Source organism: Taurulus bubalis, assembly GCF_910589615.1.
Source record: "Taurulus bubalis genome assembly, chromosome: 17".
NCBI classification, from domain to species: Eukaryota; Metazoa; Chordata; class Actinopteri; order Perciformes; family Cottidae; genus Taurulus; species Taurulus bubalis.
Genome location: NC_136605.1, coordinates 14,421,624 through 14,437,697, shown reverse-complemented (window position 1 = coordinate 14,437,697; position 16,074 = coordinate 14,421,624). Strand labels below are relative to the sequence as shown.

Here is a 16,074-nt window from a genome sequence, read left to right as displayed (position 1 = left end):
CGTGAGAGCCAGCTGCGGAGAATATACAACGTTGGATCCGCTTCTTCCTGAAATGAAAAGCATGGGGGTTGGACTTTGGGATAGATATCCACACGAGTGGAGGAGGGGGAGACGTTGGGTTGCTGTGAGCCAATGAGAAAAGACCCAGAGGACCCGGATGTGCTATAAATCAGATCCGGGTCGACATTTTCTGCGGATATCCACTCCTTGAGAACATGCTTTTGCCAGTCCGACCGGGCAGACTGGAAATAGGTGCATGCAGCATGGCTAAGAAAAGCTTATTCACCTTTATATTTTTGAGTCTTTATAATGATAGGTGACGTAAATCTGCAGAAGTAATTGCTCCCAATTTGATCGCATTATGGTGCCTTTGGAGCGGTGACTAGGCCGCAACGCCGTGGACATGTGGTAAAAAAAAAAGTTTTTTTACAAAGTTTAAGTGAACATTTGATATGTGTGTATATATAACTTACAATGTCCTGTGTTTTTCATCAGGGCCGGGGATAAACGTGGATTCATGCGGTCCTTCTGAGGTGCTTGGACCGCCACACGTGGCCGGCCTAGCTACGTTGCGTGCTTTCAGAAGGAGGCCCTTTATGACGGTGAGTAATTCTACCATTTCAGTTTGGCTCATGAATGATGAATCTCTTCAATAGCAACGTGGTCAGTGTCTTTAGTCCTCACAAAGTGGATTTTAAAAGTTATGAATGATAATCCTCATGCGTTAGACTTCTGATTTCCTGAAGACAATCTTGAGCTGACATAACCCACAAAGGCTACTCTATCTGACTTGAACCACAATCGGCAGTCGTGTGTATTTGTGTTTCAAATATCATTTTCACCTTGGTATGTTCTATGTACAGGACAATGGCGTTTGGTGTGGATGAATCTCTTCAATAGCAACATGGTAAGTGTCTAAGTCATCACAAAGTGGATTTTAAGAGTTATGAATGATGATCCTCATGCGTTAGACTTCTGATTTCCTGAAGACAAACTTGAGCTGACCTAACTCACAAGTTATTTAATGGATGGTGTTTCAATAACCAAGCTTACTAATGGTAGTTTTCTTCTGCAGCTCTCTGACGCTCAAGAAATGGACAAGCTGCTGTAAGTTACAAGGCGACACCAGGACTCAAGAATTAACATGTTTTTGGTTTCTTATGTGTTTAACAGTTTTCAATAAATAAAAATTCAACAAGCACATTCTTGCAGTTTCTTTCATTCCACTTTTCATGTTATTTTTGTAAATATAATTTGGGCACTACTTTCTACCTGAATGGCCTTTCCCTTGGCCATTCACACAGGTGACGCGTAGTGCTAGAGCAAATGATGTCATGTTATAACTGGGGTTTCGTGGCAAATTTCCCACGGTTCTCTTTTTAAGCAGGGCACAGAACCTTCCGAGCAATAACTTTGAGTGCAACAATGCATAGATGTAGGAAATTGCTTATATGAAAGATTTGTTTTGTATCAATATGCAGCTGAGGAATTAATAGTCCCTGTTGACTGACTTTTATAATTATAGCCTGATGAAATAATGGTGTTTTTATAACGGCATGCAAGTTTCTGAGAAGTAGCTATTTATTGGCCAATAAAGATCTAAACAAAGTAAAGCATTTTGATGAACACCCATAGATGCCTTCTCTTTCCAAGCAAAAGGTTTTATTGATCCACAACGATCAGAACCGTAACATTCTGTGACATCACTGAACACAACAGCAATGTTTGATATTTTCATCACTGTGCAAATGAACAACACTGAAACTTGTGAAACAAAGGGCATGTCTTGACAGACACAGTAATGGCACAAACACTTTCTATCCTCGACTGAAATGTGGCGGCTCACTACGGAGGAATGTTTATTTTAAAGGCACTTTCTGCCTCATACACTTTGCCAACACACACGTTTGAACATAAAACATGTAAAAAAAATAGTCGCCCCTTAAAGCAGCTGGGCGTCTTGGCCAATTACAAAGTTACTGTTCTAGTTTAACGTTATTCCTCTTGAATGTGTACCGTACAGAAAGAAACAGCAAACAATGAATAATTCAACGAGAGAGCATTCATTAGCTGGATGTCTTCTGACAACATTAAATAATATGGCTAATATCCAGTATGTTTATTCAAATAAAACAGGAAGAGTAGGTGTGTGTCCCACTCTACACACATACTAGTTGCATGTGTAACTGTATTCTTAAAAGGGTTTCAGTCTCGTGCTGCACATCACTGGAGTTGCCTCAATAGGAGCACAGGATAGATAATCAACCGATTGCTTAGTTCTCACTGTTTCCATCATACAGTAGCCTTCAGGCTGAAAGATTGCTTTGGCAATAAAAACAGAAAGTTATTACTTCAGCTCTGAATATAACACGAAAAGAAGTCTTGAAGCATGTTGAGTAGAAGCACGTCGTCAGTGAATGAACGAGTCCTACTTTATACATTCATCAGACTGAGGCCACGTTCAGCTGCTGTGTTTGCAGATATGTTTTAACTCGCCCCTCGAAAGTCAGATTCAGCTCTAATCCCGACCACATGGTTAAAAGCACACATATGTTATGACGGTGTCCATAGTGGATTCAAACTGACCAAGTGTCTCCGATGGACACAGTGCCATTGATCTGTTTGCATAAAGGTGCCGGGCGACTGGCACAGGCAGCAGTGTGGATGGTTGACCAGTGAGTTGATATCCCTGTGAAATGTGTGTCAATAGATGCAGGGGCTGTAAGCAAGATCGTCTCCAAATTTGAGGATTATTCCTCACTCAGACACACACGCTCAGTGGCCTCGAAGCTTTCGTAGAGTTACAGCGACGATAAACCACTCGCTTATAGAGGTCGCTGAGGAATTTACACTCTGCAAATGTTTGGTGCAGCTGTACATCACAGGTATTATGGTTCTTCTGGTTGAATCCGATGGCTGTTTGTCGATCCGCCACCACACACATTCGTTAAACGGTCTCTGTATTGTATTTTGTCAGAATGAATCGTAACATTTGATGTCACATAAATAAAGCTGTGTGATTGGATGACAATTCGTTTTCCTGCTTTTAGTTGCCACAGATGATCACGACGAGCTCGCCAGCACTTCACCGGTGGTGCAACACTGGGACTGGAACATGGGTACAAATATTTAAGAGTTGCTGCACCCGTGGGTCTCTGAGCGGGGTGGGGACTTGTCATATTACCGTGATGATAAAATGTCCGCCATTATGCACTTTGAACAGCAGTCTTCACATGTCAGAGACCTCAGACTCCTCGGGTTCTGGGTCCTTCAAGGCATCATTTGTCACAGTAACCGAGTTGGCATTTGAACGTGCGTCCATGGCAGAGTGCATTATGGGTAGCCATATATCATCCATGTTTGGCATCACAAATATTTTCTGTGGGAGGACAAGCACAGCAACAAAGCAAAGTCTTAATTTAAATAATAAGACCAAAGCAAAGCGAGTGGAGCAAAGACTACAAATTAATATACTTTTGTAACTAAAATATAAACCAAATTAATACATTGGCATTAGAGTATATCTGCCTCCAAGAAAAGACCTGGAATACATCGTCCCACATGGATCCAACACCGCAATGTTTTGTCTGGAAACCATTGAGGTCGGAGTTCGGTATTTGTTGAAAGCCAGATGAATACACTCACTCACAAATGACAACAGTGAGCGCTCCAGCACTGTATTTTACTGGAGGAATGGTTTAGTGGGATGGGACATAATAATAACCGCCAGAGGAGTCTGGCAGGGATAAATGTAGATGTGTGGTAGACCTGCCAGGGACAGTAGCTTGCAGGTGTACCTCAGGGCAGTTATCTAGAGGCAGGCGTATCATTACTTTGGATATGTGTATTTATATACAGGCATATGAGAGGTGGAAAAGCCACAGGCACACTGATTTGAAGTACATGTAGGTGGCCAGCCATAAATTATGGCTTTTATTACCTAAATTCTCCCTCTAAAGTTTAGCACATTGTCTTTGCCCTGGAGTGAACTTTCAGCCTCTCCACCAGGCAGCTGAGGTTTTTGACATCACTGATTCATTAAATAAACAATGTTAAGTAATTATATTCATGACTAAGCATTTGGATCTTTTTCTCAGCGTTTACCTGGAATTCCTGGTCCAGTTTCTTCTCAATCCAGTCTGTCACATGAACTAAAGTGACCTCCCTCTCGCCGAGTTTAGGCCGTGCTTTCAGCTCTAGGTGAGGCGGACTCCGGAAACCATACCTGACAGCCAAGAGGAAACATTAATGTTGAAAACTTACATCACTCAAGCTGAATAGCAGTCTGCATTTTACTAAATTCAATACATCGAGGAAATGTGTGACACAAATTAAGATCAGGGTGATGCTGTAGATCAGTGGTAAACTTCTGACCATTCATTAGAAAGATTTTTAGAGGCTTAAAGAGGTGAAAGTATCCATTATTCACAAGAAAAAAAGTACATATATCATTTTGTGTACCAGAAATATAGATTTGCTCTTTTATTCTTTTACTCATCAGGTGACCTATCAGATTGACCTTGGTACTCCTTCAAGGATTCCAACTCGCAGGTTGAAAACCACGGCTGATGAAGGTCATCATTATGAGGTCATTATAATTCAGCTTATAAAGCACACAAGGATGTTATGAAAAAAATACACACCTCTGTGCCCTCATTGTAAATATTAACTATATTTAGTTTAATAGTGATTCAACATGTCTATTCTTTCATTGTATTCATGTCTGTATTTGCCCAGCAGAGGGCGCTGAGTCTTCAATGCACTCCTCCCTGGACCTGAACGTACCATATCCTGTCCGTGGGGGGAGGCGGGATGTTGACAGCCAGTGTCCCTCGAAACTCTTGCACCTCCACGGTGAGCAGCAGCGGCGTGTTGGACACCTCCTCCATCTTCTTCTTGATGAACTCCGTCTCGGTGGCTTTCTGGAAGTATTTCGACTTGGCTATCTTGTCCACAAAGCGCATAATCTTGCTCGGCCTGTGGCCTCCCACGTAGCTACGTGAGCAGAGGATGGGAACGGAGGAGGAGGAGGAGGGGAGGCAAGGAGTGAGTCAGGTTCATTATTTATTCATAACAGCATCTCTTGCTACTCAGCGCCCACGACGGAGGGGAGTGACCGGGTGCTACGTTAAATCAGCAGCCAGCTTTCCAACGTGTGGGACTGAGTGGGTGGGTGGACTGAAAGGGCAGAACAGTCTGCTTCAACACATCAGTGCAAATCTGTTTCTGCTCATTTTCAACTCAGATACGTGCTGATCTTGTTGTAAAGAGACATTCGCTCACCCCTCGGCTCCAGGAAGAATGGCTTTGTCACTGAAAAGTTCTGGGGTGTCCTCCTCATCCGACGAACCGGCGCTAGACGACTCCTCATCGCTGTCTGCCAGACAGTATGTCCGTGGCCTGCGCCTATCACACACACACACACACACACACACACACACACACACACACACACACACACACACACACACACACACACACACACACACACATTAACACACACACATACACACATAGGCTGTATTGGCTTTGCACAGGACTATTAACTGTTAGAACTAATTCCTATTAAATGCTTACCGACTGATTTAAATCACAGGAATTTAATCTCAATTGATTCACTCAAGAAAGGAAACTATAATCCAGATCTATGGGCAAATACTCCCAAACTCACCAGCCAATGGACAAATCCACAGTGGTATGCGTCCAGGGAGAGGATTCATATATCAAGAGAAGGAAGGAAAATAAATCCAACAGAAACATGGTAGGGAATTATGAAAAAACAGATTTGACAACTAATAAATGCAAATCTACTCAGTTAACGTCCAACACAGAACTGGTAGCAAAAAAAACTAATCCTTCAATCATCCTATGTTGGCCTATAGTTACTGAGAATGTATTATAAGACAATGACAAAAACAAACACAAACAACAACTCTGTAAGATATTTTAAAATCAGCTTCACTGCTAAATGCGATTGAAAGCCTCACCCCTCCTTCCCGTGCTCCCCGAGACCCTCGCCCTCCTTCCCCAGACGGGCCAGGTTCATCTTGGTCTGCAGTGTCATGAGGAAGGAGCCCGTGTAGGAGACCTCCAGATCAAACCACAGACCTGGACAGATAGTGAGGGAAACCACACAGACATAGTATGTTTCCATATTAAAATCCCTTTACATCCCCAACGATACCACAGCAGCATAACATAATAAGTGACCAACCCTAAATGCTATTTCTGTGAATAAACATGAGCCTCCTGCCTGGTGTCTAATTGTCGTGAGGTCCCCCGCAGAGCCGCCAGGAGGAAGTCCCGTCCTCTAGCAGACACTGAAAAGGTCAGCGCTGGGGCAGTGGTGCCTCCTTATTGGCTTAATGTATCAGGCTACTTCCTGTTTACACATTACACTTCTCGAGAGACGATTTAGACGCTGTTTGCTCAATAAGTACTACTAACGCCTATAAGTGTTGTTTATTAATCCTCTGCCTCGCTCCTTCCGCCTCTTTATTTCCCCCATAACTGCTCATTGATCTGTACGAGTGTGGCAGCAGTGTCAAGGAGAAGCTAAATGACAGCATGAAGTCAGAACACGTTGAACATTGTCTCTGTCTGGAACGAGACACACAAGAGGGAGAGACTGTAACACTATAAGACACTATGACAGTGACAATATATGGCCTTGAATCTAAGTCATTGCCATACACAGCTGATCTATTGTAGGGACTGCCTTACAATCAGAGTGAAAGGTCTTGACTGTCGGATGGATGCAGTGTGGTGCAGACATTCAGAGTCTTTGTGGACTTTGGTGATCCCCTGACTTCTCACCTAGCACAATTATCAAATGAATGTCAATCTGTCCAATGCTTTGGTTTACGACCAAATATCTAATATATAAAACTAATGACATTCCTACAATGTGAACTAGCAAATGTTGACATGCTAACCGTAGATGGTAATAGTGCTTGAACATGATGATGTTCATGCTGTACAGCAACCCAACCCCATTGGGTCGCTCAGTAGAGCTGATTAATCAATATCTAGTTACTGAACACATATATATTTAATTACATCAGAAATGCCAAGTTCTACACAAGCTTGTGTGCATCATTTAGTAGTTCTGGGAGCAGAGTGAAAACACTGTAAATCAAATCATGTCCTCTCAACGTTAAGGAGTCAGGAAGCACTCACTCACTCTCCTTTTATCATCATCACAAGAGAAAAGAAATATCAACAGGATATGAAATTAGGAATGTTACTATCCAAGCAAATGCATCCTGTTCTGTTCATGCAGGTTTACAGCGCAGCACTTCTGACGGACTAATTATGTGGCGGGATCAACTGATTATGCCTCGTGAGTAGACTTCTGTGGGTGTTTAGGTTCAGACACAACACATTAATGAGCATTGCAGACTCAGCCGTGGAAATGTGGCTGACAAGAGAATGATGAAGAGAATTGTTATCTTTACACGAAAGATCAAATTAGACCAAACCGTCTTTGGACAAAACCTGATGATTTCATATCTACGCATTACATACATATCATTCTTTCGGGAAAAAAAGTCCACTTTTGTTCTGCGCTCTGCTAACGCAACACTGATGAGTGAATCTCAACTCCAACAACATCATCCCTTCTTTTCCCCTTCTTAAGATCCTCTTTTCTCATTTTCTCCCCAATCCTGCCACCTCGGTAGGAACTAACATGCCTTACATCTCTGATTTGTCTCTGATTTTGCCAATCCTTTTGCTAGGGTTCAAGGCAGGCGGGCAGGGTGAGTCAGTGTCTCAGTAATGGATGAGGGGGACTGAAGACGTGAAGTTTAATTACTGTGGATTAATAGAGCGAGGCAAGCAGAGGGGCTTGAATCCAGAGGAGAGAGGGTTGGAGGGAAGGAGAAATGTCTTAATCCAGAGAGAAGAGGAGCAAGGCTGAGGGAAGATGGAGGAACGGTGGGAGAGGGAGGTGAAGCAAATTGATAAATTGAGGGGAAAAGAAAAATGAAAGCATGTCTCACTATTCTGTCGCAAAGGCAAGAGGGAGAACTGATGAACAGCCTGGGTTATGATGAAGGATGGAGGACAGCAGAGAAAGAGGAAGAAGATGGATGGCAGGCAAATAAGAAAATGCAGCAGACCCCAGCTGTGTGGAAAACATTCTCTTCCTACCTTGGTGGTCCACAGAGGGTTTGGAGGCCTGGAGGATCTTAGGAATGGAGAAGCCCATGTCTAGCTCGGTCAAAGTCAGCTCGTTCATAACATATGGCAGCTGAAACACAGAAGACAGTTCAAAAAAATGTTTTACTTCACAGCTTAGACAAAACACAGACATGAAATACAACCATGAGGGACACAAGTTGTCTCTTGAACTGATCACATTGGACAACATTTTTTTCTGATAGTAGATGTATGTTTGTGCAAACGAGCACCAGCACCCACCCTGATCTTACTGAGCTTCATCTGGATCTTTTTGGAGACTACATTGGCCCAGTATTTCTCTCCCAGGAAGTCCCAGAATATCCTTCCCACAAAAGCGTTGACCCAGGCCTCAGGCTCCACAGGCTCCTCTGATGTCCTGCGTACCTGAAGGGCACATTACAGGTATGTACTGTAGCTTTAATCTTCTTGAGCTAACGTTAAGCTAAAAGGTTCTGGTCAAGTAAAATAACAGTCTATATGAAGCCTGGGGTTGATGCATACTCGTGAATTTCCATGGCTGGATTAGTCTGTTGGTGGGCCCTTATGAGCTACCTGGTACAAATTCACAATATTAACTCAGATAATTAAGGTCTGAAAACTAGATAGACCACACTACATGACATGGCCACAGGATCAAAGGTCTTGTTTACATCTGAAATATAAAAAAAATATATAAATTGTCCCCGATAAGAAAAAAAGAGCATGTTAATGCAAAGTGTCAATGCAATCTATTACAGAGTGAACCCATTCTTAAGGGAAAAAAGGACCAGAATGTTGAATGATAAATAAAACAATCCCGGCAAAAGCTTCAAATAATAGTTGTAGCTATACTCTTCCTTGCAAAATGAGGCCCGTCCATGGCATTGCTTTCCTTGACCTGAGACGTGCCAGATACCAAAGATGTTATGTCACAATCCAGATAATATATCCAGATACAGATCAAGTGTGAACACAAGGGGTTTACATTTGTATGCTACCACCATCAACTGTCAAATCAGCAGGATAACGAGACAAACAAAACGGGGCCCACTCAAAAAGCATTGCTCCATAGTACTACTAGTGGTCAAAGAATAAACAGGGTACCTTGAGGGGAAATACAGTTAATTGCTATTATTTCACTAAAAAATCTACAATTACTAATATTTATAAACGATCTATGATCAAGTGACATGACCAAGAGTCCCAAAAGACTATTTGGCCTGGTTGTTGTGTATTTCTTTCCAGCCTTGTGTCCATCTACCTCTTACCTTTTTTGTAGTTTTGGGGCTGCTCTCGGGGCTTTGTGGACCAGGGCTGTCAGTGGCAGTTGGGATTCTCTGTGTGGCCTGGGGGTTGATATATTTGGCCATGTAGATGCTATAGTCCAACAGCATCTTCTGCTTCATCCCTCCAGCGGAGCCACACGAGGGAGCAGAGGAGCTCTCTCTGTGGCGAGCCTGAGACAGCTCCTCCAGGCTTCCCCGGCTGCTGCTCCTGCTGTCAGCCTCCAGGCCTCCAGCAGATTGGGTGCTGCTACTGCGGCTGTGGGAGGACAAGACTGCTAAAAGTGGAGGGGGGTGGGGGGGGTACAGGATATGATGAATAAGGGGAGGTTAATGTGATACAATTATGCATGACCAACATTTTTCGTGAAACAAATCAATGCATCATATTCCATATACATAATGCATGCTCATGCCCTTGGATAGTGTGCAGCTATTTGTTCATTCATTTCTGCAACACTCTCAGCGTGCTTTTCACAGATGACACAGATGAGTCAGAGAGATCTTCTCTCTGACTCATTTTAGCACTGAAATAGTCATTTTCAACATAATTGCTATGTTTATCCACAAGACAGGCTTGATATTTGAATCATCTTTCCAGTAATCCTGTTCACCCTGCATTGCCTTTTATCACTAGACCTACACACTGCTAGTGTTTCCCTTTGAATTGGGCCTTATCCTTACCGGCTTATATCCCACAGTGGAGACCAACGCTGTAATATGCAGCTTCTCTGTGCATGTAATCCTGCTGACCCATTCACACTCATCTGTTCGCTAGTTGAGGGGATTGTCAGTCCCTAAGCCGGGGCTTATGCACAGATCTGATGGCTGTGCAGTTACTCAAGAGAATGGTTCTTCGGACTGTTGGAAGTGTTGATGCAAATACAGTACGTGGAAAGGGTGCTCGAGACAGATAAACTCACATATTGTGCATGGCTGTTTGGTTTGCTTGGTGCGTGCTACTGTACATAGCTCAGTGTCAAACTCACCACTCTTGCAGATGCCGGGCAGACTTCCACTTTTGCCCTCTGACTTCATTCGGGACGCCAGAAGAAATCTCCGGAACCACTCTTCCTTTTCCCGACCCGTCCTCCCAAACAAGTAGATTGTCAGATCCCCCACTCCAGAGGTTGGCCTTTTGGGTTCCTCTGCTGATCCTGACACCTCAACTTTCTCGCATTTGTCTGTTCGTTCCAGCTTCTCACACAGCCCCGTTAGTTTCTCCTCGCCAGCTTCGGGCTTCTCTCCCTGGGTCTTAGACATGAAGTCCTCCTGCTTGGCCAACTCAATGCAAATGGGGTACTTTTTGTTCCAAACTCTCTTCCTGGCCAGGCTTTGAGGCACCAGGTTGATCTGTGAGGGGCAAATAGATTGAGTTCATACAATTAAAGACATGAAGACCATGACGTCATGGTGTGTTGTTGTTGTTTTGGGGGCCAGTAGAATGCCCACATTGAAATGAGGACAAACAAAAAAAAACTTAGTAGAGCACGTAGAAACTATAAATATTATGTGACAGACTTGCCCCAGGGTGTGAGTGGCAGCAGCTGGGGCGTGAAACTTTACAAATGACTCATCTATTATGTACTGTATTTATATTTGTATAACCCAAAGTTCAATTTGCCTTTGACCAGCAATGTAAGATCATGTCCTTTGTTTTGTTAATGATGAAAGTAGCTTGCATAATAATTAGCATTTGCCATCATTCAGTGTTGTACAGTATGTTTTAATATTTGTTTTACATTTATTCAAGGAAAAGAAATACCTGCTCCAGCTTAACACAACTCTCACACATATATTAACATTGCTAAAATGTTAGCACTGCATGGTTATGCTATCTGGGGGTGTGGGTGGTGGGATAACCCATAAACAGTCTATAAGAAGTGGAGATAGGTTTGTTTGGCAGTTTCGAAGCCTCGAGATTGGCATTTTGTCCGTCGCCATCTTGGATTTTTGCAACCAGTGAACGGAAGTGATCATGTTTGGACTGTGGAGGAGTAACGTTGAGACGCCATATACATCTCGTCAATCACAAGGTAGCCCACCCTAAAGCATACCCCACTCTATCGTCTATTTTACTGTAAATGGGACCAATATTTACTAAATGAATATCATGCTGTATTGAAGAAGACTTGAAACTATCGATGGAGAATATAAACTCATGTTTACAATGTTTACAGCAATGGCTTCACTTTTCAGAACCGGAGGGTGTAGCCATGTGGTATTATGGTATGGGGGAGGTATTGTATCTCAGAATGGGTAAATAAATAAGACCTTTACTATGAGAAGAAAAATGCATGTTTGGGGACGCTGTTAAAAGAAATCCAGCTTCTGTAAATGCAGGTAACATTCAAGACAGACTAAACATCCACAATAATGATGGAGAAATGACCCTTTCGGGAGCCATTCAGTTGCAGGAGAAGGAGAGAAGTGTTGCTGTATGATGAGGACAGCCATAATGACTCCTTTGCTCCACGATATCAAAAGTACAAAACCACCGAGTCAGCACACTACCACACAAGACGCAATGTTGTGTGTACAGGGTCAGTGACCTGTGATATTCACTCTATGTTTACACACACTGTGTGACACTGAAATTGAGTCGCTTTGTCACTGAACTTGACCTATTAGCAAACACGCACTCAGGCAAAGCCAAATATGAGGGGACGTGTGCTTGATGTCACTATCTGCTAGGCTTATCATCAAAGACAGAGACACACACACACACACACACACACGCACACACACATTTCAGATCCTCTTTTGCATTTCTCATTAGCCACGTACACTCACAACCAGCACACACCTTGCTGTCCGTCAGGTCATAGATCTTCTGGCTGATGTAGGTGACATCAGGTTTAGGCTCGTTGTGTGTGGCACGGCGGGAAATGTTCCGGTTGGGCTTAGACAGACGCAGGACGGAACCCTCTAGACGGACGTAAACGGAGTGGGTCAGGGTGGCGTGGTACATCTCCGGGTCGTAACTGTGGATCTCATTCATCCAGCCCTGAGAGATTGAAGGTGGGGGAGAGGGGAACGAGTGTTAGTTGACAGTGACTCAGATACGCACATCAGACTTCTAGCCAAACACAGAAGATTTAAATGTTCTTTGTCAAATGTTTATTGTGCATATGTTGTCTGAGGGATGACAGAAGAATGCATCCTTTAACCTGCCTCGAGGATTCAAAAAGTGAGAGGCAGGAAAGTGTGAAGGGAAAGAAAACTGAGCTGGCTGTTTTGAACTCCCCACTCACAAATATAACCTGAATGATACTGGATGTTTAAGGCTGGGATTAATCACAAACCAATATGTATCTATGATTACCTAATATCACAACGTATTGTTAGGTTCACAAAATAGGGACACAATGATTTTGTCTGCCAACTGTTAATAAACATCACTCCTTGCAGTATTTTCTCTAGAATCTTAATCAAATCACACAGCAGTATATTTCAAAACAAACCCTCCCTCAGAGCTGTGGTGCCACAAAGTTCACACAAAACAACAAAAGATAAAGTGGGGCACTGAAACACTGTCTTGTTGTTGATCCTCGGAGGAAGAGGAAGATGCTGTTGCCCTGCACGTGTGTGCTCTGGGGTCCATCATTCAAATGTGTGTATCATGTTCTGCACAACTGAAGAGCTCCTCTTTGGAACAGCTGTGCCCTTCAGCTATAAGGCACGAGTGTGCAACAGCGTGGTACCCACGAGCACACACTCATACACAAGTGCACATGCTTACATAACTCCCTCCAACTACTAAACATTTCTCTTGGAGCAGAGTATCTGCAGCACTGAGTGAGGTTAACTGGGGACAGAGGGCAAACGCAGTGGCTGTTCTCATTCAAATGTTTGGTTCAAAGCAGAACTGTAACCACCACTGGAGAAAAGATGTAATAAAACCCCAATATGTTGCTGCTGGTCCCCATGAGGCTGTGCAGACTTAAATTCTCATCCAACCTCCCTCCTTATCAGTCCCAGAGGAGGCTCTGTGAGCAAAGCCAATTTAATTGAAACAACAGGGGAAATGTGTGCAAAAAGTGAATGTAGTGTAAAGATACAAAACAAAAGCTCACTGGGACAGCAATCCTACCAACAACAACTTCTGCTTGATAGTGAACGAACGTCGCTATGTTCTGTGTACAATTTTACTTTCTTGCTCTTGTCCAATAAATTGATATGACGTGTGCAGTCTACCTTTCCGTGTGACTGCAGCATACATCTTACTTTATTATTGGTTATCTTGACTCTTGGTCAGAAAACACAGTGTTTTTGCAAGTTTGCCTTCAAATTGGTGACTCTCCTTTAAATATGTGCAAAGAATGCTTCTTAAATATGCAAATGACTATGTTGCTGCAGAGCGAAACCTTGATAGGAGTCCGAGAGCCAGTGAATCTACAAAAGCGATGATCTTTGAGGAGTTTACATTTTGAAGTCATAGAGCGACAGGTACAAACTATGCGGTGCTTTGTCTCACCTTGAAGGTTCCGGGTTCTTTGATATCCAGCTGGGCCACATTCCAGGGCTTTATCCTTCGCGTCCCTCTTCTCTTCACTGATGGGGAGCGTCGAGGAGAGGACAGCCAGAGGACCAGCAAGGCCAACATGAACCCAGCTACTATCCCATGCACCACCGCACATACATATGGTGGCACTGGAAGGACTATATACCAGTAGACCAACTGAGTCAGGAGGATGAGGCCAGTCACTGGCACAGACTCCAACTCCTCCTCCTCCTCTTTCTCCTCCTCCTCTGAGTCAAGTTCACTACACAGCCCAGTGCTACCAGTATGGGGCTGCCGGGACACGAGACAGTCCCCATCTGGTGTTTCTGTATCGGTACATAACTCAAAGTCTTCACTGTACAGTTCACAGAAGTCCTCGTCTTCCTGTCGAGCTACCAGGGCCGACATAGAGCAGCGGCCCAGAGTGAGGGATGGGGACTTGGGGAAAGTGAATGAGGAGGCGTGGGTGAGGCTTGGGGCTGGTGCCAGTGACGGAAAGGAGAAAAAAACAGAGTCAGGGCCCTTCCCCGTGGGAGTTTTCTCCTCTTCTGCCCATTCCTCCTCCTTGATACTATATTTGTGGTTACCTTCTGTGTGTCCGTTTACCGCTGTCCCTCCGCTGAGCTCTGACGCACTGGACGACAGCGATTTGGCACGATGAGTGGCAACCGCTCCCACGCCAGACTCATCCCCCATGATCTTACTAAAAAGCTGCAGGGGGTCTGACATCACCTCTGACAGCCGTCGCTTGGTATCCTCTATCCTGGCCTCCACCTCTTGGACCTTGAAGAAAGACCTGCCATCTGGGGACATGATGGGGGAAGAGGGCGCTGTTTTGGAGTCTCCGCCTGCTTGTGTGACAATGACGGGGCTGGAGCATAAGCGGGGCTGGGAGAACTGTTTAAACAGCTGCATGTTGCGAGGTGGAGGCCGCTGGGATGTCTGCGCCTGCTGCTGTTGATGAGGGGGGTGATGGAGATAGTGGTGAAGAGGCCCTTCCTGATGTTCCGCCTTCGAAGTGTCCGTGGAAAGAGACTTAACAAAAGATTTCATTAAGTGACGGTGCCGTGCGTGCGATGGCGCAACAGTTGTGGCAGCAGGAGTGGCTTCTCGAGACTCAACGTCGTTGGACAATGACCTAACCAGGCTGAGGAAAGGCTTGGAGGAGGACATCGCTGTGGACTTGCAAGGGGAGGAGGATGGAGGATTGGCTGAGGGTCGTTCAGAGGGCCAGGAGGAGCTGGCAGGAGGGGTGCAGCTCAGTTGGGGCTGCGTGGCGCTGGGGATAATAGTCATGGCTGGAGAGGGTACGTGTGCGTCTGAGGGCTGCACAGACAAAATGGTGGATGAAACAGGGAGCACAGCAGCTCCAGAGGAGGTCTCACCACCAGCAGATTCAAACAGCAGCTCCTCATTTGCCTCCAAGCCCGTGGCGACCGACTGCTCCTCAGCCCCTGAAGCTTCCAGACCTTGAAGTCCCCCTGCGCCGTCATGCTCAGATTCAGCCCCGGCAGATCCAAGAGGTACGCCGTAGAGCTCCTCTTCCTCGTCGTCTTCCTCCTTCCCCAGAGCAGAGAAGTGGATGGTGATGGTGTCACGCGAGAGGGAGCGCTGCACCTGCAGCTTTGGTCCAGGGGCGTGACGAAGGGGAGGAGTGTCAGCATGCTGGCCACCTCCTCTGCTGCTGCTGCCCTGAGTGCTCATCACCACCCTGCACAAGGCTCACAGCCTGCGATAGACACAGAGACAGAAGCAGTGCACTGTTAATAAGCACACAAACATCGGTATGAAACATCGGTGCAAGTTGAAAAATTGCAGTGCGAATCAGCAATATGATTAAATAACTTCAGAGATTCCCACTACACACTCTCCATGCACACACACAAACACACACATACAAATACAGACAGAAGAAAACAGCCGTGCAGCTTTCTAGTGTTCCTAATGTGAGTCGACCGGACAGGTATATGTCCATGCTCCATGATCCATTAGCCCTCATTATGCAAGGCTTTAGCTGACAGACAGAGTTGCTCTCGGGCCTGGCCTCTCTGTTTTACCAGCAGCCTACTTACTCACTAACCCCCGCTATGGAAACATGATTAATGGGCTTCAGAACACATGAGC

General features: G+C 44.7%; 1 protein-coding gene and 1 long non-coding RNA gene across 2 annotated transcripts; one reads left to right on the top strand and one right to left on the bottom strand.

Annotated features, from left to right (window-relative positions):
• The first annotated feature begins 224 nt into the window (after positions 1-224).
• Positions 225-1,203, top strand: LOC306749924. The gene is made up of 4 exons (XR_013771187.1): positions 225-408; positions 496-602; positions 864-907; positions 1,076-1,203. It is a non-coding gene; the product is annotated as an uncharacterized lncRNA (long non-coding RNA).
• Positions 1,204-3,229: 2,026 nt separating this feature from the next.
• Positions 3,230-15,654, bottom strand: tex2 (testis expressed 2; the record flags this gene model as incomplete). Its single annotated transcript, XM_079233290.1, has 11 exons — positions 3,230-3,379; positions 4,105-4,225; positions 4,786-4,995; positions 5,284-5,400; positions 5,988-6,108; positions 8,155-8,254; positions 8,425-8,568; positions 9,432-9,724; positions 10,436-10,799; positions 12,253-12,453; positions 13,924-15,654. 11 exons carry the CDS (start codon positions 15,652-15,654, stop codon positions 3,230-3,232), a joined length of 3,552 nt encoding a protein of 1,183 aa, XP_079089416.1.
• Between the last annotated feature and the right edge of the window lie 420 nt (positions 15,655-16,074).